This window comes from Eubalaena glacialis, chromosome 12 (genome assembly GCF_028564815.1).
Source record: "Eubalaena glacialis isolate mEubGla1 chromosome 12, mEubGla1.1.hap2.+ XY, whole genome shotgun sequence".
NCBI lineage: Eukaryota > Metazoa > Chordata > Mammalia > Artiodactyla > Balaenidae > Eubalaena > Eubalaena glacialis.
The window spans coordinates 15,334,680-15,359,922 of NC_083727.1; the positions used below are offsets into that span (position 1 = coordinate 15,334,680).

Genomic DNA, 25,243 nt, shown 5'->3' on the forward strand with positions numbered 1-25,243 from the left:
GAGATGTCCGCTTGCTGAACGTGGCTTGCCTTGCCCTTCACTTAAATCCTAATGTCCTTCTTCAAGTCTCTACTGTTCCCTTCCTACAATATATGAAGGATTTGAATTTGGACCCAAGCAAAGCCAAAATCCATTGGAAACACTGACTTACTTGTAAATGAAGTTGATGACTCCCCGGTGCATTACGCAACGTACGGAGGAAGAGCCCTTCCTTACCATCTCATGGATGATCTGTACACATGCCCTCAGGACAGAGAGCACAGCCAACCTCCAGGCTGAGTGTTTGAAATGCAGCGTCAGGTAAACTTGAGAAACTGCTCTGGCAAATGCCAATCTATGTGCTTTGATTAGCAAGAATACTTAATATGAAATGCAGCGTCAGGTAAACTTGAGAAACTGCTCTGGCAAATGCCAATCTATGTGCTTTGATTAGCAAGAATACTTAATATCTTGGTTAGTTTTCAGGAATAAAAATTATTTAACAAAATGGTATGCGAAGGGCCTTAATACTTAGGTAAGTACCTGATAGCTTTTAGAACACTTGCATCATTTAGTAGTTGTCGTTTCTCACAAAGGAGAAGGACATGCTCAAATTTTATACTCTGATTTTATAAAAAACCCAATCAACATCCAGTTTAGGACTACAGTGGCTTGGAGCTGACAGAGACGAGAGGCCATCATCCCATCAGCGAGGTGAAGGGCCTTGGCCTGTGGCAGAGGCAAGACTTTAAGTCGAGATGTGGCAATGCCTTATTTAGGGTTCTCACCACGGCACCATCCTGCCCTTCATCCTGAGGCTGTCTCACTTTTGGAAAAAAAAAAAAAAATTCTTTCCGAAGTTTTGAGAAAGGCTCAATATTGGTTCAAGTGTCATCAAATAAGTTAAAACAGTAAAAACAACCCATGGTCCACACCTGCAGATGCTCTTAGACAACTCACTTGGCCAGGCCATGCTCAGCCATGCAGACGGGGGCAGGAGTCCTTGGAAAGGAGGGGACCAGGGCTTTGCTGCAGGCATAGGGTTGGGGATGTGTGTGAGCCGTGGCTCTCCCTTCTGGGGAGGTGGGGGACAAATTACACATACCCCACAAAGCATAATTTTCATGGTACAGCTCTATCTTGAGGGTTAAATGGGCTTCTGTAGGCTAATTATCATCGATCTCACTGAAGAATTTGCAAGTGTATAATGCAGCTCATGATTCTTGCTGGCTGTCAGCCTGTAGGTCATCCTTAAAAGCAAGCAAATAGCACATTTCTGCAAAGAGTACCAACAAGCTTCTGCAGGATCAGAAAAGCAGCCTCCACCAAAGGCCAAAAATGGATGTGACAGACCCCAAGAATCAGTGCCTCCATACTTCCTGCTCCTTTACGAAACCCAACATGGTCCTGACCTTCCCAGAGTCTCAAGCTGCATTAGATACATATCTTTCTTGTCTCTCTGTGAAGCTATTTATATTTCATTAAAACGTCAGTGCGGTAAATCAGCTTAAGCTCTTACTGGGTACGGAAATGAAACAAGGAAAGAAGAAATCGAAACCGCTAATCTATAAGCCATGGGCTGTCCCTGAATGGCAATGAAAATAAGGATTTTGTGTACTGCTTTCCTCAAAGGTAAGACTATTCTGGGCAGTGTCTGAATTGAGAAAGATATGGTAGGAACACATTTTATTGTATTCACATTGTATGAGTGTGTGTGTGTGTGTGTGTGTGTGTGTTGGAAAGTCTAGATCTCTTTAGCCTTGGAGCATTCTGGGTGGTATCTTTATTTCGACTTTGCCCCCTAATCTTCTGAAGTCTGGTTTCAGAAGGTGGAGGTTTTCAGCAAACAACTTAAGGAGGCTTACTTTAAAATAAAGTTTAAGAAATAGATTGACAGAAATCAGGAAAATATACACTGAATAAACGTCAAGATCCTGTTAGAAAGTAGGTGTGTGGTCCAGGCATCCTACAATTATTAGAACTGAGCTGTTTATTAGTTTTAGAGCTTCCTGACAACCCAAGAAAAAGGGGAGAACACTCAGGCCAACGATGTGTCTTGAAAAGGTATTTTCATTCCCTTGGGAAAGCAGCACAGAAAACAAAGTAAATAACCCCAAAATACTACTGTCACTTAAGATCGGAAGAAATTCATTCAGTAACTAGAACCTACTGTGTGCCAAGCACTGGGCCTGGCGGCCGACAGGTCAGGGTTATAATCTCCGGTGACAGCAGGGACTGACTCTATTCTATCACGCTGGCTGAGCAGGTTCCTACGGCCTAGCAGATCAATCATTGGGCTGGTAGGGTTGATAATACTTTTGTGAAATTAAGGAACCAAATCAAGTCTCTCACCTAAAGAGATGACCAACCTATCCCAAAGAGAGAAAGAGGCCAGTAGAAAACAATTCTGGACCTCTTTAACCTTTTAAAGCACATTAATTAATGGGTGACAGAAACACCAAGATCCACACCAAAAAAAAAAAAAAAAAAAAAAAAAAATGGGTGACATTATTCTGATTTAGAAGATACTCAAGGCAATAGTTTCAACCAGGAAAGCCTGGTTGAAAAATCTCAACATGTCACAATGAAAAATTTACCTTTGAGCAACACAGCTTTCTGCTAAGCAACCAAAAGTTTAGTTAGACAGTTTATCCTAAGTTACTACAATTTTAAAGCTAGAATGGAATTAACGGCTATCAAGCAATAAGGTTCTGGATACCATCTTCTCACATAATGGGATTAGTTTTAGAATAGAGCGTTTGAAGCCACTCTTTCTAACTGGACGGCTACCAGAATCAAGGCTCATGTCCAGTAATGGACAGGATGTGAAAATAAGACCATATAATCAGCAGAAAGATGATATAATATTTCTGAGGAGGCAATGATGGGGTTGAATCATGGTTTTACTACTTACTGGCTCCAGGAGCAGGGCAATTTACTTAATGTCTCTGTCCTCGGTTTCCCTCTGTGTAAACAAGGGCAGTGATGTTACCTACCTGGAAGGGGGCAGTGAGCATTAAATGAGTTAATATATACTGCTGAAAACGCTGTCTGGCTCTGATGTTAGTGCTGATTACAGTTTTAATTTTTTTTTTTTAAATAACTTTATTTATTTTTGGCTGCGCTGGGTCTCCGTAGCTGCGCGGTCTTTCTCTAGCTGCTGCGAGCGGGGGCTACTCTTCTCTGCAGTGCGCGGTCTTCTCATTGCGGTGGCTTCTCTTGTTGCAGAGCATGTGCTCTAGGCACGTGGGCTTCAATAGTTGTGGCATGCAGGCTCAGTAGTTGTGGCTTACGGGCTCTAGAGCGCAGGCTCAGTAGTTGCGGCGCACAGGCTTAGTTGCTCCGTGGCATGTGGGATCTTCCTGGACCAGGGCTCGAACCCGTGTCCCCTGCATTGGCAGGCGGATTCTTAACCACTGCGTCACCAGGGAAGCCCTACAGTTTTAATTTTTATCATTGTAATTTAAGTAAACATCCCTTTGTTTCTACTTGCTTTTTCTATGCATTTTTACACTGTTGACATTATAGTCTATGAATCCCATTTATTTTCCCACTAAACAAACCAGCTATTTCTCCAAGTCATTAAACATTATAAGCATATAGACGCTGTATATATTTAGAGACAATCATTCTGGTCCTGAAACTATCCAGACATTAGTATCTTTAACCCTCCTTTCAATGATTCCTTTTCGCATCACACATTACATCTAGGGGAAAAGAATGGATTATTTTGGGGGCTAGAAAGATGTGAGCTTATGTGCTCAATAGAGAAGATATGGAAGAAATAAAATCACAATAGAAGATCTGTGAAAATGTACAGAACTACTGTAGACAGAGTTTTTGTTTGTTTGTGTTTAATAACACGCAGAGAGCAGTGCCTGCATGTTGATAACACAGGAAGGAGGACAGGATGTCAGGGTAAGATGCAGAGTAGCCCGGTGCACTTGAGATGAACTGGACATTCCACCCTTGTCCTCAGCTTGAATGTGTGATCACAAGGAAGTGCTAAAGAGGGATTTATGGGCTTTTTTTTTTTTTTTCCAGTGCTGCAGAGATTCCCCATCAGGGTTTCCATGTACCATTAACTATTTATTGTCCAAAGACAAGAAGACTCTGTCTGAAATTCTAATCCATACACTTAATATTCTTCTTCTTCCTGAAATCTTCTGTTCTTTTTCCAGTGATGTGTTTGCAGCAATATATATATTTTTTCTGTCTGTAATGCATTCTGCTCCAAAGAAAGATAGCAGGTTCCAATTTATGCCTTAAATGAAAACTAAAAGCACTTCAAAGAAGTCAAAGAGATCTCCTTTTGGAATCCCATTGTTAGGTGGTGCCTCTCTCCTCTCTCCCTGCCCAAACTTTTCCATCTCTAAAATGGAGCATATTCCATTCTTTGTGACAAACTTATCAAAATTAAAATAACAACCTCCGGCTGTCAAAACAACTTCAAAAAAAAAAAAAGAAGTCAGTTGTGGTTATTGTAAACAATAAAGAACTTACAGCTACCCATGCAATGATTTTTACCCATGTGAAAACTATTTCTTTAAATAAATGGGTTTTAGATGGCATAAAGGACTACAAATGAGTCATTTACTAAATTCATTATTTTATAAACTTTGGAGGGAACGCCAACCACATCACGAACCTGGGAGCTGGACCGACCGTATGCAACTTGGAGAACCGACCTTTTGCAGAAGAGTCCTTGTTATAATTATTTTCAGGCCCAAACAAAAAACTGTCTCTTAATATGAGCAAGTACTTGAGATTTACACTTCAGGGAGAACTTTTCACATATCATTGTGATTTTATAGCTCTGATGACAAGTTAACTCTTTGCCACCTGTAAGCAGACTGAACCACTCCATAAAAAGAAAGAGCAAAGATAGTGGAAACCCAGGTTACTGGTCCCCATGGGCTTATAATAATTGTGATAATGCCGCAAACACGCTGAAAATAGAGGATTCTAATGGGCTGGAAATATTTGTGCAAGTTCGACAAATTATGCATGGTGTCTCAGAGAGAGAAGAGATTACTTCCTTTATTTTTAGGAGAATTCTCTTTATTTGTGTAATGTAGCTTGAAACAACTTTAAAAGCCTCTGACCTGCAGCAAATCACGGTCCATTCAGAAACCAAATTATTGAGGCTTAATGACTAAATGGACACAGAAATAGTACGTCACTACAGGCGACCACATAGAGTGCAGAAACAACTCATTTGTCCCCAGACACAGCCTGGAGCTGCCCGTTTTGACACTTCTGGCTTTCCTGGTTACCTAGTACAAGGTCCATCCTGGAACAGGGCTCACCAGCCTGGGCGAGGGAAACTGCCGGAAGTTTTGCTTTTCTGCCTCAAAGGCAATGAAGAATGACCCAGAGACCTTGTGCTGTGGCCATGCAGGAGGTGGCCCTGCCCATGCCCAGGGACAACCATTCACACTTACTGCTGTGAAGGGCCCCCTGAAGCTGTCAAGGCGGAGGCCTTGGAATGATCTTATTACATCCTTCCATTGGTTAAGGGCTCCCTCCCACTGCCTTCAGGGTCAAGTTCAATCCTAACTACAGGGTCTAAGGGGCCCTCTGCAGTCAGGTGCCTGCCCACTGCTCTGTCTGGAATGATTCCCCCCTAAACGCTGCCCTTTTTCAGGACACCCAGGGCACTTCCAGGCAGGTTCTCTGCACGGCTGTCCTTTCCCTCGGGAGAAGCGAGCACCCCCTTCCCCGTGTCTCTCTACAACCCGGCACCTTCAACACTTTGCTTGGATCTATTAGTCTGTCAGCACTAAGCGTCCAGGGCAGGGATTGGGTCTTTCCCGTCTCGGTCACCCAGTGCATAGTGCGTATCAGACAGGCAACAATGTTTTGAATTGGAAGGGAACTTGGAGACTGTGTATCACCCGAATGTAAAAAAAGTCTCCATGTTTTCGCTCTGGCCTCTCTCCTGAGCTCCAAAAACGAATTCTAACTGGCTGATGGATGACTTGACAGGGAAATCCAACAGGCACCTCAGACAACATGGCGCTCCCGGTCACCTCCACTGAGACACCAGCTTGCTCTTCGTGCGTCCTTCCTTCCAGGTCCTCGGGAGTCACCTTGGACCCCCTCCTCATATTCCATCCACGTTCAGTTTCTGTGACTCCTAGTGGTCTCCTGGCCACACACCATCCTCTCCATTTCTACCATTACTGCCCCCATCCTGGGCCTACCACATGCACTCAAGGGCTCCTGACCTGTCTCTACTTCCTTCAGGTGATTGATGCCAGGTGGTCCTCCACCCACAAAATCTCAAACGTCCTAGTATGCCCCAGTATGTCACTCAAGGCCCCAATCTCTAACCAACCTTCCCAGCCTACCCAAAGACCCACTGTGGTCTTGGCTTTCTTTGAGGTTTTACTGCATGGATCATTTATGCCTTCCTTGTGGCGAGCAAACTGCACAAACCATTTGCTTTAATTTCCTGGTGTTGATGCTCTATTATCCAAGCATCCTGCTGTCCCTGGAGGGTGGCACCACCTTTTATGCTTTGTTATATGTCTCAGTGTGCAGCACACACAGCACCGGGAATACACACTGACCGACCTACTGAAAAGAAAATATCAAGATGTTCAAAATTTAAGTTATTCTTGTGCAAAGATCTCATAAGCCTTAATATTCATGGAGTGCTAGAACTCTCCTTGGCCATTTATCACTAACTCGGCTCACAGGGCTGGTACGAGGAGTAATGAATGAGTTAATCTATATAAAGCATTGGGAAGAGTGTCTGGCCTGTAGTAAGAACAGCTATTATTTATTATTATTATTATTACTACTATTATTATTCCCACTGAAATGAGGGCTGAGATTCATTAACACAAAATGTGACAAGCAGTTTCCACACAAACGGCCATATGCCAAGTGATAAAGCTTGATGGGATATTCGATCTATAAGTCCATATCTAAACACGTTAAGAAAAATATATTTAGACCTGGTTTTATAGCCTTGCTGGTCAGTAACTGGTTTGAAAAGAAGGGCTACAGCACTGACCCCGAAAGGCTGGAGTTACGAGCAGATAAGATAGGTGGGCATTTGAGCCTGTCCTCTTAGTTTCTTACAAGATGTGCTTTTCCAGACTGGGACTTGAGTGGAGATCCTGATACTGTGAGGTCACATCGGCAGAGGACACCTTAAGGATCCCCCTGCCCTCCGCGCAGTTGGCTGACCCCCTCACACTGGGTTGGCTCAGCCGTATGTTCTACACTGGACTCCCCAGTGTGGACAGATCAAGGGAACCAAAGGCAGGGTCTCTACCCTGGGGAGGCCTGTTTTAACAGGAGACACTGGGTAAGGCGACTTGATAAAGGATAGGACACACAAAGGAAATAAGTGCAAGAGATCTTAGCTGGGTAGAGCTGGCAGCACAAAAGCAGAGGTGTGCTTGAGGGAGAAATGCAGTGTTGGGAGGTGAGTAGGGGGTCACAATGCCAGTCCTGGGGGAAGGTTCTGGAGTGAGTAAATATGTCTTCAGAGAAGAAACGCAGATAAATTTGAGAACTGGGTGATGGATTTTGGAAGGTACAAAGAAGCACGGTGGTCACCCAGTGACTTTCACAGGCTTCACACTCCCCAGAGCTGATTCTTGGGGTTGGCTTAAGTCTCAAACAGGAGACTGACATACACTATGGATTCAGCTTGTATTCTTAGCCCTAGGTTTCCTCCTCAGCAGGCCGGCCAAGGGCACATACGTAATGCAGGCACCCCTGGAAATCCTTACAGAAGGGTGGCGATGTGGCTATGAATTTTCATTCTGGGTCTTCCAGGGACTATATATATAAATACCTCCGTTTGATCACTTAACCCAACATAAATTATTTCTCTAATACCTACTTTATACTTGTTCCCTGATTTAATTAGATCTGGCTATAGTCACTGGTATAAAATGTTTTGAATTTTCAATGATACCCAGAAAACAGCAGGGGGGAACCAACTTTTCCAAAAGCAGTATACCACAAATGTTTTACAGGGACACATACTATTTTTATTTTAACGTTTAATCTGATGTCCATGGGAGGATACTTTGATGAACACATACGTAGTTAAGCCTGTGAACTGCTATGAGTTCCAGATAATATCAACTATATTCCTCCCTCAAATTACAATCCCAGTTTGAAAGTGCCATATTTTTCTTCTAAATCTAGCTTTTCTTCCTATTCATTCATTCCCACCAAATGCTCAAACTGACTCTGAGGGTGGCCCAGTTATTTAACTTGAAAGCTGGTATTTTGGTTTGTATTAATTTTATTTCCCTTTCTTAAACTGCTTAGCTGCTTCCAACTATATGCCTCTTAGTAAAGACTAGGATAACAAAGTAAACGAATGCAACAAAGAGGCAGAGAATAAAGAGAAGTGCCCTGAGTACCAGATACTTCTATGGATGTCTTTCTGACTTGTGTATATCTTGATTGGCAATTTTATGCTCTGAATCCAAACTACTAAATGTGGCAGGAAACAAGTAGGCTAGAGATGGAAGTGGAAGAGGAATGGGCCAATTTCATCAATCCCTAGAGAAAACAAAAGGTCAGTATCCTGATGATAGGGGTGGACACTTAAGCATCACAAGTACCCTTTTCTAGGTTCACAGAAAATAAGAAAGACAGAGCCTACACATAGGGATTAATAGTGGTAGGTTAAAAATTTAACCCAATTAAAAAAAAATTAACTCAATAATAGAAATATCTGGTAACGTTATTACTCAGCACGTTTCCCTGGCTGAGGCTGATTTCATTTGAAGTAATTTTATATTTATGCTAAAAATATATTAGCATTGGGCTTCCCTGGTGGCGCAGTGGTTGAGAATCCACCTGCCAGTGCAGGGAACACGGGTTCGAGCCCTGGTCTGGCAAGATCCCACATGCCACAGAGCAACTAAGCCCATGCGCCACAACTACTGAGCTTGCGCTCTAGAGCCCGCGTGCCACAACTATTGAAGCCTGCGTGCCTAGAGCCCGTGCTCCGTAACAAGAGAAGCCACAGCGATGAGAAGCCCTTGCATTGCAACGGAGAGTAGCCCCCGCTCGCCGCAACTAGAGAAAGCCCGCGCGCAGCAACGAAGACCCAACGAAGCAAAAAATAAAAATAAATAAAGTGTAAAAACCCATATTATTTAAAAAAAAAAACATTAGCATCAAACTCAGGGAGAAAACGTCCTTGAAACAAATGGATTAGACCTAGATAACAGTATGTGGTAGAGGGGCAAACATTTTCCTGAGTCACAAAGCTTCCTGTGTCTCATCAATCTGATAAACAGTTTCTGGAAATCGAGAATGCTGCTAGTCACTTTCCTTTTGCTGAAACATGCCATACTGAAAAGGCAGTGACGAGTTCTCTCCTGCTGGAGACAGACACACGTGTGCCTCTCCTCTGGACACCGGGAAGGGGGGCATGGTCACAAAGCAACTGGGTCACTTGCTGCAGCCACGTCAGGATAAGAGGAAGCGAGGGGTGCCTGCTCCAGAGGAAGGTCACGTTTGGGAGAAAGCAGGAAATTCTGATGTAGAGATAAGAAGACTAGTGGGAGAGAGACCCAAGCTGGGTGGAGAAGAGGAACCCGACCAGGTCCACACGAATGGGGTGAAAGGACACAGCGATACAAAGAAAGTGAGGCCAGATGGGGAGGGGAGGCTTGCGGCCATTTGTGCAGCGAGTCTGGATTATTTCAAACTAATCACAGAGATTTCAGGTGTTGGTTTAACTGGGGCCAGGGAACATGGGAGTTACGAAGGCTACTTGCAGAGACTTTTAAAAAATAAGCTAAGAGTTTCTTTATTTGTCGGGGGGTGGGTGGTGTGTGTGTGGGGAAAGTAAGGCAAGAGGAGAGTGAGGAAAAGGAGAGAGGAGGAGTGGATTATTTTGCAGGAAATATGCCCAATACTGAGCTTCCGACAGACCTTCTGTGTGATCTCATAGGACGGGAAGCTCTTTACAACACGACTGCTTAGCCATCTCATTTAAAGGCAGCTTGGGGGGACTTCCCTGGTGGCGCAGTGGTGAAGAATCCACCTGCCAATGCAGGGGACACGGGTTCGAGCCCTGGTCCGGGAAGATCCCACGTGCCGCGGAGCAGCTAAGCCGGTGTGCCACAACTACTGAGCCTGCGCTCTAGAGCCCGTGAGCCACAGCTACTGAGCCTGCGTGCCACAACTACTGAGCCCATGCTCTAGAGGCCGCGAGCCACAACTACTGAGCCCACGCGCCACAACTACTGAAGCCCGCACGCCGAGAGCCCGGGCTCTGCAACAAGAGAAGCCACCCAATGAGAAGCCTGCGCACCGCAACCAAGAGTAGCCCCCTCTCTGCAACTAGAGAAAGCCCTCGCACAGCAATGAAGACCCAACGCAGCCAAAAATAAAATAAATAAATAAATTTATTAAAAAAAATAAAGGCAGCTTGAGGAGTGTGTGTGTCTACCTGGCCGTGAATCTCTGGAAAATGTGAGGAGTAGTGCATTGGGTTGAAACCTACAAGGTCTGAATTAATTCATGCCTAACCAGGTGGACCGAGTTTATAACTATGCATCCCTGAGTAGGGTCGGTGTGCCAGGAAGAAAACACCTCCCCACTGAGCTGCAGAATAACTTCATCACGACCTGAATCAGATGCAGCGGAAACAAAACATTCAGTACATACTTTTACAGGAGAGGGAGGAGAACGGAAAACAAAGTGAGCTTAACTGAAATGTGAGAAAGAAAACGGCAATGACTTGGCTGGGTGGGGCCCCAGCTTGCTCTTTCACTGGCCCCCGTTCCCCGCAGACCAGTAACTCTCCACCCAGCATTCGCTGTGGATGACATCACTGATTTCCCAAACACGTTCCAGCAGTTTCCTGCTTTCCAGAGTCAAGCCAAGCGAGGTTGTCAGTGGGGCACCTGGGTAGAGATGTGGCCAGGTCAGGTCACAGAGTGGAGATGAAGGCCACACCAGGGCCTGTTTGCTCGTTCAATGAGCTGCTTGTTTTACTGCTGATTTTTCAGTCCCCTTCCCTTGGACAGATTTCCGTGCTCTGACGGGGCCAGCCCAGACCAATCATGGCATGTACACGTATTCAGTGCCCAGGATCACACGGTCTGCTCCAGAAAGAACACAGGGACCAAAGTGAAGGGTGTAGGAAGGGAGAGGGGAACTGCCCAGTGAGAATCACTGCTCCAGACGGACTCGGAGCTCTGACGCACTGCATCTTACAGCCCCCGGCCTAGATGTTTCTCTCTCCCCATTGGTCTGTGAGGCCAAAGCACTAGGATTCTCTCTACAGTTTCAAATAGCCACTGTGTCCCCCAGAAAGGCTCTAACTGGCACCGAACACCATGTAAACGCTGTAGGATGTCTTAATCCCTTCAGGGTAAACTGCAGGATGGCTTAAGCCCAAGATTCCAGCTCATATTCTTGTCCTTAATAACCACTCGGTCCTAATTTTATGTCCTAAGTTTGTCAATAAGGAAGACTTCATATTCAAGAGGACTTCGAAGTTCTTCTAAGGAGCCAATCTCATTGCCTCAATGTGATATCAAAGGAAAATAGTCCGATACACCAAAAACTACCTTCAAGTGGACTTCTGCTAGGAATTCACACTTGGTTGGACACCTCTCCAAGCCAACTGTTCTGACAACGCGTCACTGTGTGAGGAAGCCCCACAAGAAAACAAATTAACATGGAAAAAACGATCTTGCATTTCCTTAGCAGAATTTGGGGCCAGCAAACATCTGACAAGACTCGACAAACCATACTCAGGAGTGCACTTCTTAGAGGAACATTCCAGCTCTTTTGTCCATTCTTTGGTGTCCCAATTTTCAGGTGTTAAAACACTACAAGACAGCCAGGAAGGGCAAGATGATTCTACCAGCCTAATTCCACCCGCCATACGTGTACTCTGACTCCCTTGCAACTAACTGGCCCTGGCTAAACATTTCCCCAAGTACTTTGTTTACCATTTCTCTATTTATTGTATTTTCATGTTATGAAAGTGACATATACTTGATGCAGTAATTTGAAATAAGCAGAAAAGTAAAGAAAAGAAGCTGTTCATAATATCACAGCCCCCTGTCAACATTTTGGTGTCTTTTTAGTCTTTTCTATATGGAATGTAATTTACTTCCCAATAATATAATTTCATAAACTTTGCTTACATATTAATGTTTTTATGTCACGAAATTTATGTCAAATGATTAAACAGCCCTGATAAATTATAAAAACCTAAAGACAATACCAAAGCAATGGGACCACCAGACAAAGACCACCTACTAAATTGGGGAAGGGGTAGGGAATGAGATTGTTTTGGAGAAGTTTTATAAGTTACGAGATTTATTGAGCACTCTAAAACCATAAGCTTTGAAAGAATTTTTGGAAACTTAACAGGGTAATCTGTAGAATATAGGGTTGGAAAATCTTAAAAACCGTCTGCTCTTTTCTCCCCACATCAAAGATCTGGATTTGCTAAACTATTTCTTACAAGGAGATGTACTAAGTGGTGGTGTGTTGGTCAAGGATTTTATACTCTTTTGTAGCTTTCAATAATATGATGGAAAGAATATACAAGAATAATATCATTAAAGAGAGGCAAGGATACACACGGAGCTTAATAGGAATGAAGATATTTTAGGAAGGAAAAATGAGATAGAAAACACTGCCAGTGCACGTAAGGACGGGGCAAAGGTCTTAGATGGTCCTAGCTGAGGAACCTATGTACGACTGGGTGCTTCCATAAAAAACAGCACCAGGAAGTAAAATGTACTGGTAAAGTGTCTACACCAACTGGAGGTCACAAATTGGTGATCAACTCCAATTAAAGCAGTAACTAAATAAAACATGATGAAATCATTCAGCGGTAGAAAACTCTGGCCTATAAGTAAGGATGGAAGGTAAAAGTAAATATTTAGAAAACTAAACCTGGAGGGGAAAACACCGAACTCTCCAGCACTTCACCGTGCGATCTCCCAAAGTCAGCAAAGCTGGAGATGTTTATTGTTTGAGGAGGGACATGCTTGTGGTGAGATCCTCCACTTTTAGACCTACGAGGTAGCCAGGAGGACGGGCCTCCCCTGAGGACACACCAGAAGGGATTTCTCCTTTGCTATAAAGCCCACGGTGTTCTGCACGTGTATGATTTTATTTGCCAGCATCTGCCATAAGGCCCCTCAGGAGAGGACTGGAGCTTGTTCACCTCCACGTGGTTTACAGCACCTCCCACCCGACAGGTATAAATGAATGCATGAATGAATGAACGAGCAAGGCAGAAAAACTGAGGGGCTTTCTGATTTTGAGGTCTCAGTTTGGGCTTTTTTCCTGGAGGGGAGAGACGGATGTGTGCTTCAGAGCCGCTCAAATAAGCCCGTGCTGAGTCAGGGTGATTCATCAGGCTAGAATTTTCCCACCTGCAGGAGCCAGTCCCCCCCGGTGTCCCCATCCCCCTTTGCCTCGGTCATCTCAGCAGGAAATTACTACACTGTGTCTCCCACACGGATGATGAATCTTAGAAGCATTCTCACAGACTGTGGCAGGGCCCCGGACGGGGTCAAGTAAAAGTAAATACCAGCCCTTATTAGGCGATCCTGGCCTCCTGCGGTGCGTTTGCCCCGGACACCAGCGGCTTCCTGCTCTGTCACAGAAAGCAGACCGCAGGTCATCGCCTCCACGTGATGCTTCCTGACCTCCAGGAACTTCTTCCTTCCTCGCTCCTCACATGATTGTTTTGGAGGATTTTACCGCAGGGCCCCTGCCGCTTACGGCTCCACCCGTGGGTGGAGGCACGGGGACCTCCTCAGGGAGCCCAGGCAGCCGGAGGCCACCCCTCGAGGACTGCTCACACCTTCATCTTCTAACTACTAGTCAGGCGTCAAGGAGGAGCAGAGGGGCGGAGGGATGGACTAGGGGTCATGCACACACACACACGAGCTGTGGCTGACGGAATGCTGGCTTTCCACAACTGTTCTTTCAAGGCTGTGGATGTGAGGGTATGAGTTGAGGTGGGAGGAGACTCACAGCATCTATTTGCTTAGTGACCCCACAGATTTAAAATTATGATTGGTATTTAATGACTCTTAAATGCTCAGATACTCAGAAGGTATCATTTATTGACTCACAATTTTTACACCACACCATTGTCTTTGTTAATTCCCTTCTATTGACCTTTACTAGCTGCCTAAAGTGGAGAAAGCTGCTTTACTGGGGGCTCCCCACGGCATGGAGCACAGGGCCATGTGCACGTTCCCTGAATGAATGAATGAATGAATGAGTTTGTTGGGAGAACTACTGTGGGATTTCAAATCTGTGCAGGACAAGACAGGGCAGATTAGGAACTCGCCTAATTCCCTCCTCAGTTGTGTCCACTGTTCCATGCTCTTTGGGACCCTCGTGGCCCCTTGTCCCTGGTCCCTCTGGGTGGGTACTACCCAGCTGTGCTCTGCTAAGCAAAGGCCTTCATGGACTGAAGACCAGATCTTTGGCCCTGAGGGGCTGCCATCAGGGAGGCCGTTCTAAGGAATATAAAGCAAGCTCTCCTCGTGTTTTTGTTAACTGAGGTAGGATTAAATTATACTCAATAAATTTTACCCTTTAAAAACGTGTAGGTCGGGCTTCCCTGGTGGCGCAGTGGTTGAGAATCTGCCTGCCAATGCAGGGGACACAGGTTCGAGCCCTGGTCTGGGAAGATCCCACATGTCGCGGAGCAACTGCGCCCGTGAGCCACAACTACTGAGCCTGCGCGTCTGGAGCCTGTGCTCCGCAACAAGAGAGGCCGCGATAGTGAGAGGCCCGCGCACCGCGATGAAGAGTGGCCCCCGCTTGCCACAACTAGAGAAAGCCCTCGCACAGAAACGAAGACCCAACACAGCCATAAATAAATAAATTAAAAACAAACAAACAAACAAACCAAAACGTGTAGGTCTATGAGTTTTGACACATGTATACAGTCATGGAGCCATCACCACAATTAAAATATAGAGCAGGGGTCCCCAACCCCCAGGCCATGGAAGGGTATCAGTCCGCGGCCTGTTAGGAACCGGGCCGCACAGCAGGAGGTGAGCGGCAGGCGGGCAAGTGAAGCTTCACCTGCCGCTCCCCATCGTTTCCCATCACTCCCCATCGCTCGCACTACCGCCCGAACCACCCCCCTCCCCCATCCGTGGAAAAACCGTCTTCCATGAAACTGGTCCCTGGTGCCAAAAAGGTTGGGGACCGCTGATACAGAGTATTTCCATCACCCACAGAAGGTTGCTGGTGCCCCTCTGCAATCTGTCCCCTCCCCCCTCTGCCCCCTGGACCACTGAGCTGAATTTTTTTTACCTTCAGTTGCACCTTTTCTAAAATTACCATTCAGAACCTGTTTTATTTGAACCCTTCTCTCTCTTCTAGCACCGTTGCTATGCCTCCCTCAATGGGAAACTCCACCGCCAGCTCCTGTGGTTACTCTCTGGTCTCCCCGTGCCACATACGATGGTTCTGCCCAGACCCTCGAGGGCTCCTGTTACCCCGTTGGCTCCGGAAACATGGCTGTTTTCCTAGTACCATCCTTTACCGCTTATTTCTCTCATGCATATCCTTGCTTCTCCCCTGTGTCCACCCTCATGTATATTCTTAAAGCTCTCAGGGCCTTCTTCCTGCCTGTTCCTTTCTTCTGAGTGTTGTGTCTGTATATCTCATGGATTCACAGACCATTTTATAGATCCTATGAGCCCTTTCAGCTCTCTACATCCTGGCCAGACGCATTTCTGGCCCTGCCCATCTGTCTTCTTGACTGTGTTCCTTCCACGACGGACAGCATCACCGTCTACACTCAGGCTAGAAGTGTCCCTTCCCCCGAGCCCCACGTGCAGGTGGCTACCTTCAAAATATACCTCGAATTCGTCTCTACTCCCCATATTTACTTCTACGGCTGCCACGCCAACCTTGATTACCTCTGGCCTCAGCCGATGTCTCCCTGGGTCTGGTTCTCTTTCCTCTAAACATTCTCCACATTGCTACCAGAGCTATTTTTCTAAAATATAAATCAGACATTTTTCTTTTCCAGTGGTGAGGACTCTGTGCTTTCACTTCTGAGGGCGCAGGTTCGATCCCTGGTGGGGGAACTAGGATCCCGCAAGCCACGTGGCGTGGCCAAAAAAAAAAAAAAAGAAAAAGAAAAAAGAGAAAGAATAAAAACCAGGCACAAAACCCACCTTACTGTAACTCCCCAGTGTGCATGGGATAAAATCCAAGGTCTTTAAGATGGCACCTGAGATCCTTAACAGTTTGGCCTGGTGTTGCTACGCTAATCCCATTTCTCAGCCTCTCAACCCCTGTCCAACTCCAGCCACACTGGACCACGCTGGGAAGGGTACCATGTATTTCTGTGCCTTTGAGTCAAGATTCACTGTTTCCCCGTTCAGAGGTTGATTCTCTTTTTCTTCCACACACCCCCTGCCCCCAACCTGGTGAGAAATAGCTACTGCCTCCCCTGTGCCCTGAGAGCATTTCAAATGCCAACACCAACACCACACTTACTAGATGCCTCTGTGCTGTTCAACCCAGTGCTCGTCTTAGTATCTCTGTGCATCACAGGCATTAAGAATGCAAAAAACGCTTATTGAAAACACTTTGCCCAGCATCAGACGGAACGTGTAAACATGAAGGCAAGCAACTCTGTACTCATTACGTACTTTCTACCCATCCACTGCTTAAACAACAGAGCCACATGGCTTATTTTAAAAATTGTTATGTTTCCTGTTTGGACTTGGATCAGCTTGTAACAACAATGACAGCAACAGAGATGATCAAGACTTTTTGTGCTGAATCTAATCCAGGAGCGTCCCATGATGAGAAGACAAACCAAGGGAAACCACCATATCTCTGTGTGGCTATAATGAAGCATTTTATGTATTAAGTCTATCATCGTGGATTTTAAGTGCTTTGATAAGCTTTCACTTCCGTGCTATCTCCCCTCCGTCCAAAGAGAAGCTTTGAAATAACAATAACCATCCCATAGCAACAATGTCCCTTCACAACAAGGTCAGAAACGAAAATTCATGTGATTTGCTCATTTTCTAAGGCAGAGCTCCCCCCTTAATGTGCTGACAAAGAGGTGAAGGGTGAAAGACTGATCTCCCCAGCCCTGGGGCGGGGGGCTGGTCCTGTCTCTTGGACATGGTGGTGGCCTCCATTTATCCCACCACAGTGAAGTCTTATCATTCTGAGTGCAGTGATGTGAAGATCCAGAAGCCCTACACTAAGCCACCCCACCATTTCAACAGCAGACTGGCTCCTCCCAAATTATTCTCTTCCATGTTCTATGAGGGGGGAATTGATTTTATGACTCAAGGGATCCTGAACATGTGATCTAAAGAAAAGAAAAATCCAAACCCTGATGGCAGGTGCATTTTTCATGGTGGAAGAGAGTTACTTAGGAAAAGAGCAAATACTATTAATTACTTCCCAATACCCGATCTGTAAGGCGTTCCCAGAGCGTAAGGATTTTAGGCATCATGACAAGACAGACTGGGGAAGGTTTCTGGAGAATGTGTCACACTCACCATTCCAACCAATGGGTAAATGAACCCAGCGCCTATGCTGGCCCGTACGTCACTAATGGGTAGAATGAAATCCTTCGGTACGCCTTTCTTGTCAGCTTGGTGAGACAGGGAAAGGTGGGTCTTAGCCATGCAGATGGGCAAATTTCCAAAACCCTGTAAGAAAGGAAAGGAAAGGTGTTGCTTGAGCATAAACGTTCATCTCCTGTACTTGTGTGACCCGCACTCCACAGAATCCCCACGACTCGGATCCACACACACAATAGTGCTTGTTACTGCTTGTTCATTGAACAAGAAGATGGGACAAAAACTCATCTGCACGAGATCATCACCTGGCAAGTTGAGGGTGTCTATTACTTATTTTGGATAATTCTTGCTACAGAAAGGCAGCATTATGTGTGTCTTTGAAGAAAAGGTGGTTATTTGCAGGCAAAGAGGCGGCAGCAGCAGCAGCAGCTGTAGAAACCACTTTCTAAGGATATTAATATCCGGCACTCAGAAAGGTAATCTGGAGAAAGGCTTTGTAACAAGGCTTTTAGTCCCGTTGTTCGCTCATTCTTAGAGGCTGTCAGGAAGCAAAGAGCCTCTTTGTGTTGTTTTATGAATCATGGCTATTTGATCTGTGATTACATTATATGAACTAAGATGAGGTCACTATTTAAGCCTCTTATTTTTAAGGACCAAAGGCGACGCCTGACCCAGAGTTCCAAAGGTGAAAGGGGAGGAAGTCACATGTGGGGTCTCACAAAAAGGACAGTGTCCTCGCTGCCTGGTCCCGATTAAGGGCACACAGTGCCTCCTTAGAGACTTGGCTAATTAACTGCAACCACATACTTGACGCGTAACTTTTAAGGAACATTCCCTCGGTGGACAGACAGAGATAAAAGGAATGCAATCTGCAGAGGTAACCCACACAGAATTTATGATTCAACCTAGAACTATTTGGAAGATTTCAGAGTACTATCAACTGGGGCTGGGGGTGGGGTGTTCCCTTTACTCTTAGATACAGATCAGAAATCTGCTGGTGGCGATCACAATTGCTCTACAGAAATGGTGCCCAGAATTCTGGGTTTCAGAGATCAATCAAATATTGAAATAATTTTTATGAACTGATATGGGTTTGCCAATTTAAAAGTTTGCCAGTAAGAATATATTTTTTAAAAACCCAATATGCTATATACTATCACCATATTACTTCATAAAAGAAAGAAGATTTTAAACCTGAGAAAACATCAGGAAGGACCTAATATTAGGATCAATGATAGTCCTTAAATAGCATTACTAAAAACTTATTAAAAAAAAAAAACCTCATGACAATAACCTTATTTTACTCATTTCATTGCAGATGAGTGAAAATTTCACTGCAGAACAATGCCAGTGTGTACAGCAATGTTTGAGAATCATTTATGAAAAAGCACAAGCCAAGAGCATTCTAAGCTCTTGGAAAATCCTAAGAAGAAATGAATTGCTGACTATCTTACCAAACCTGGGAGAATACTCTGGCTAGTGCTGGTAGCATAGGACAAAATATTAAATATGCTTTAGAAATAGAATTTAGGAGTTGGGGGATTAAAAAAAATAGATCAGCGATACTCATCATGAAGCTCTTTTGCCAGCAAGCTCTTGAAGAGCTCTGACTTCTATCTGATCACAGCAAACTGGAGGGGGTGTTTGAGGCACATGGCCCCTTTGGTTAAGGTGGCCGAACACGCTGCAGTGGAGCCTATTCGACATAACCGTCACAGGACTAGACTCTCGCTGCTGAATCTTGGCCACGTGCACGGCAGAAGGTGATGGAGCCTTCAGCCATTGTGGACAATCTCAGCACCAAGCCAACGAAGCACCTGTATAAGAAAGAACACCAAGCACCGCCAACTATATGTGCTGCAGTCCTCTTTGACTAACCTGGCACCATGCTACCATTTTTAAGACAGTAAGAGGAAGCACTGCAGATTATTTAACCCTTGACTCCACTGCTGCACATCCAAGAACAGTTTCAATGTTTCTGGCTGACTAGCAGGGGCTAAAGATCACACACACAGATAAACATGGACACCACCTATATCAGACAAATTTATAACCATAAAAGTCAATGATGTATGTACTCTCACCATAATTACAGTTAACGTCCTACCCAAGGACATTAATTCAATTTTTGTAGACCGTAGAGTAGATTAAGCCAAGTTCAGCTGGTGGGACATACACCAGCTCTCAAGTCAAGGCGAATAATTTCAAAAGCCTAAGCTGGATTTTCCCCACTAAATGCACAACTTTTACCTGTTCCGTGTAACGATCTATTTTGGATTGTGCCTCCGGAGAGAGTTCAATATCTTCAGCTCCATAGACAGCCTGGGCGATGGTTCTTATCTTTTCCACAATTGGAAGCTGGAAAAACACAAATGACCACAAAATCGTTAACTTCAATCCGGTTAAAGAATTAAGGGAGAGCTTAGTGAGATTTTCTGTAATTGCTTAAAATTCACTACCAGATTCCCTCCTCATCAACTGTAGTATTTGAAGCACTTTTCTCTTCTATCATCCTTAATGTACTGAAATTTTCAGATCAGAGATCAACTAGCAAGTAAGAAGCCTTAGATGTTCAGCCAGTTCAGAGGCTGCTTATCTAGTTAAATCATTCTTGTCCACTGCATTCTTTTAAAAAATGTAGTTTATACTATGCTTTTTAGTGATCTTTTAAGTCAGAACAAAAGTCTCCTAACTAAATAGTGCTGGTGTTTAAGTGGGTCTCAACTTGGGTTATATGACAGAAACGTAGCCGTTCTAAACAACAAATTTTTTTTTTTTTTTTTTGGTGAGCAGGAATGGGTTGAGATTTTAATATAAATGCTAATGTCATCAAACACTTTATTGGAAAACCAGAGGTTGAACCTAGTGTCACTTTAGCAAATTATGAGACAACAAGGAGAATGGGAAAAATCTGAGAAGACTAGATATGGGCAAATAAGTGTGTGGGGAGGAGATGGAAAAATCTTCCACAATGTTGGATGCAACACTTGGATATAGGTTGCTAGTAAAATACTAAAAGTGGCCTTCAGAAACAAGGATGGTTCATTAGGAAAGGAATGTGCCATGGATAAAGTGATTCTTAATTCAAGCAAAGCATTTGACAAAATTGTTCCTAATTTCACTGTGGGTAGAAAACACATAGGCATAATGAAGACGGTTGGTGGATTTACTGTTCAGTGAAGGGCTGCTGGACCAAGTGCTGATGGAATGGACATCAACCAAGGGGCAGAAGCCTCTCATGGCCCACCTCAAGGACTTTGCTGGGCAGTGGCAAATGGTACATTTGCATGAATTATTGTTGATATACACAGGAGGAGAGTTACCTAACAGGAGAAAATAAAAGCTAGCTCTGCTCTGCCAATCTGATAGTACCCCAAACTGCTTTAAAATGTGTTTTTTATTACTACAGTTATTACTGTAGAGTTGCTCTGTGGTCTGGAACTGAAATATTGGATGTTTCAACAAATAAAAAAGAAATGAAGGTGCAAGTCATTATGATCTTTCGCTGAAGGACATAAAAGAGGATCTGAATCAACGGAGAGAAATACTTTGTTCATGGATGAGGAGACACAATACTGAATAGAGGTCGGTCTCTCAAACTTAATCTATTAGTTCAATCCAATTCCAATAAAAATCCCAAGAGCACTTAGGTTACTTGGCCAACCGATTTTAAAATTCATAATGAAGAGTAACGGCATAAATAGGTAAGATAACTTCAAAAATAAATAAAACCAAAAGAACAAAGATAAGGGACCTGCCATACCAGGTATCAATCACACTACAAAACTATGCTGATTAATTCCATGTGGTATCGGCACAGGACGAGATGATTAATCAAGGGAAGATAACAAAGAACATAGAAGGACACCTCAGCAGGTGTGGGATAGTATATAGTAGACATGGCACAAAACAGGGAAAGGACTGACTATTCAACTGACTTTTGGCTGGAGAAATAAAATTAAATTCCTGCCTCACACCAGGCCCCTAAATAAGTCCAATATGGAACAAAGGCAAAATCTTCAAAATCAAAACTCTACATATTGGGGAAAAAAATCGGGAAACTCTCTTTATTATCCTGAGGTACGGAAGGATTTCTTAAACAAGGTAACAACAAACTCCGCCTTAAAGGAAATGATTTATAGACCTGACATCAAAATTTAAAGTTTCTTGTATTTAAAAAAAAAAAAAGACATCAGAAATAAGGATAAAGCATAAGGAAGTCTGGGAGAAGATGCTTGCAAATATTTAAAAGATTAGTTACTAGAATGCATAAAACTCCCACAAATTCAGAAAAAGACAAACAAATATTTAATACTAGGCAAAAGAGTGACTAATAACAATATGAAAAAATGCCCAATCTCATTGGTGATCAAGGAAAGGCAAATTAAAATGATGAAAAACCAATTCACAACTGTGAGATCAGCAAAACTGAAAGTACGAGAATATCAAGCATGGGTGAGGATGTGGGGAAGATGACCCTTCCAAGTGCTCTTGGTTGAGATGTTAAAGGTCTCGCCTACCATGAAAGCTTCCTAACTGGTTTCTTCACTTCTAACACACCCTCACCTCTACTGCAAGTCTAACCTTCTTAAAATGTACCTAGTAAGAAAAACTCAAGATCACCTCTGCGAAAACTCCCTGAGCGCTCTAAGATCTATCTCAAAGGCCAGCGTCTACAGGAAGCCTGTACTGACCTTCCTTAAGCACACGTGGACATTCTCTTCTTTGCCATCCGATAGCCCTGTAATGCTCTGACCTGGGTGTTACATGGCACCAGAGGTTCAGCAGGGCCTGGCAATGAGTGGCTGCTAGCAAACTCCACGCCCTGTTGGGATGCACTGATGGACCTTGGATGGTAACAGTGCCAGGATCAAACTCTGATGCTGAAATCTACCGGGTGGCAAGGGGCCTTTTGTAAAACATGTCATAAGAGAAATCAGAGAAGAAGCTCCACTTCAGGACTTCCCTGGTGGCGCAGTGGTTAAGAATCCGCTTGCCAATGCAGGGGACACCGGTTCAATCCCTGGTCCGGGAAGATCCCACATGTCGCGGAGCAAGTAAGCCTGTGCACTACAACTACTGAGCCTGTGCTCCAGAGCCCGCGAGCCGAAACTACTGAGCCCGCAACTACTGAAGCCCACACCTAGAGCCCGTGCTCCGCAACAAGAGAAGCCACCTCAATTAGAAGCCTGTGCACCGCAACAAAGAGTAGCTCCCACTCGCCGCAGCTAGAGAAAGCCCGCGCGCAGCAACGAAGACCCAATGCAACCAAAAATAAATAAATAAAGTTGATTCTTTAAAAAAAAAAAAAAAAAGAAGACTCTCCACCTCTAGAAGGGACAACTCTAGAAAGAAATGATCGTTATTTTCCAGGAAGGCCGAAGGTGAAGCAAGGACAGAAATTAGAAGGAAATGTTTAAGGAAAAGCTATAATAACCAGAGCTGTTTTACTCTGGCAGAGTTCAGGGTAAGCCGAGTATGGCTCCAGGGTTGTTGCAGGAGAATGACCGCATGAGTGCAAAGTTGAGTCTGGGCTAGAGAAAACCTCGAGTGTAACTTCTAATGTAAAAGATTCCATGTTCATTAGCTGAAGAACTGAGAATAGCCTATAAACTCTTTGAGGTCAAGGACCACCTCTTGTTCACGTAGAGGTGGGATACAGTACAGCCCCTGGACTACAGAGTAGGCTCTCAATATACAGTTGAATAAATGAATAAATATTTTCTGACCTTCCTGTTGACAAAGCAAGGATTTGATGTGATGTGACAGTTACGCTTTTTCAGGGGAAGGCAGCTCACAGAATATGGTGTCACCCAAGCAGTGTGATAGGTCCCATGCAACCTGGCTCACCTTGGCTCCTCCAGCCCTCCAGAGCAGCTCAGGTGGGGGGTTTGTGGGCTGCTGTGGGACCGGAGGGCAAAGGAAGAACAGAGCCCCTTAGATCTGGCTGAATCACGCAACCTCATTCCTAGCGGGAGATGTGAATATGCTGCTGTACTCATTTTACTGCAAGCACTGAAGCCACGCAGTGTGTTACAAATATCACGCTGCACAAACCTTAAGTAATATTATTATGATGGCGTGAGGGCAATAGGGCTAACTAAAGATTTATGTTTTCCCTGGAAGTGAAACAAAACAACAACAAAACAGATTAGTACTACTCATGACACACTGAATGAACAGAATGCACTATTTACTGAACTCTAGATTGATCTGAAAAGGAAAAGTGAGCGCGACTTTTCTACAAGATAATAATTGAAAAAAACTCACACGTGAACAAGGTAATAGTAAATGGATGACAATGAAGGAATTAGTGTGAGTGGGTATTTAACTGACTTACTTTTAGTTTTTAAACACGAAATTTTTTTTCAAGGAATACATATATTTAATTTTAAATTGCGGTAAAATACACACAACAGAAAATTTACCATCGCAATCATTTTGAAGTGTACAGTTCTGTACTGTTAAGCACCCTCCTGTTGTTGTGATGCCAATCTCCAGAACCCTTTTCATTTTGCAGAACTAAAACTGTACCCACGAAACACTAACTCCCCATTCTGTCCTCCCCTCAGCCCCTTGCTACCACCTTTCTACTTTCTGTCTCTATAAATCTGCCTACTCAGGGTACCTTATATAAGTGGAATCATACAATATGTATCTTTTTGCATCTGGCTTATTTTATTTAGCATGAACCTCAAGGTTCAACCATGATGTAGCATGTTACAGATTTCTTCCCTTTTAAAGGCTGAATAATATTTCACTGTATGGACATACCACATTTAAAAAAATCCATTCATTCACTGATGGACGTGGGTTGTTTCCACCCTTTTGCTATTGTGAATAATGCTGCTATGCTAAAAGTGGGGGGGGGGGGGGTGGGACAGACAAATATTTCTCTTCCAGACTTCAATTCTTTGGGGCATAAGGAAATATACATTTTTATCAACAACTAAACTGCCTTCCTAATGTTTTCTTTTTTAAAATAGATTTATTTATTTTATTTATATTTATTCTTGGCTACCTTGGGTCTTTGTTGCTGCACGTGGGCTTTCTCTAGTTGAGGCAAGCGGGGGCTACTCTCCGTTGCAGCACGCGGGCTTCTCATTGCGGTGGCTTCTCTTGTTGCAGAGCACGGGCTCTAGGTGTGCGGCCTTCAGTAGTTGTGGCTCACGGGCTCAGGAGTTGTGGCTCGTGGGCTCTAGAGCACAGGCTCAGTAGTTGTGGCGTATGGGCTTAGTTGCTCCACGGCATGTGGGATCTTCCCGGACCAGGGCTCGAACCCGTGTCCCCTGCATTGGCAGGCGGGTTCTTAACCACTGCGCCACCAGGGAAGCCCCCGTCTAATGTTTATTTGAAAGTGTTGTGGAAATTTCAAGCAGATGCCGGGCTGACGTTGTGAACTGTGTAGTTGTGGTCTTATTTCCTATAGGAAAACTGCAACCACACATGACAGGATGACTCAAACAGAAGGCAGAGCAGGGAAGCAGGAAGGGGCTGGCGGTGTGAGTGAGTCCCAGTCAGGCGACTTGTTTCCCCTCCTTACCCTCAGGTGCCAGAGCCTGGGGCATCCCAGCAGCCACCACGACCAGCTCCCGGTATCCTGCACTTCCCATGCCCCAACCTCAGCCTCGCCAGCCCCAGAGAAGACGACACTCCCTCGCCGGCCTCGACACGCACAAAGCTGTCCACCGTGAGCCTACGAGAGGAAC

The 25,243-nt window shown here is 44.5% G+C and overlaps 1 protein-coding gene across 10 annotated transcripts in view; it reads right to left on the minus strand.

Moving 5' to 3' along the window:
- Positions 1-25,243, minus strand: part of MTHFD1L (methylenetetrahydrofolate dehydrogenase (NADP+ dependent) 1 like) — a 290,546-nt gene that overhangs the window by 121,510 nt on the left and 143,793 nt on the right. For all 10 annotated transcript variants that reach the window (XR_009702806.1, XR_009702808.1, XR_009702807.1 and 7 more), the window contains 2 exons: positions 19,785-19,892; positions 17,511-17,663 (listed from right to left, as the gene is read on the minus strand). Coding sequence is in view for 6 of the 10 variants with exons in the window: in XM_061206826.1 (XP_061062809.1) it covers positions 17,511-17,663; positions 19,785-19,892 (261 nt within the window). In the remaining 4 variants the exon portion in view is untranslated. The remainder of the gene's footprint in view (positions 1-17,510; positions 17,664-19,784; positions 19,893-25,243) is intronic.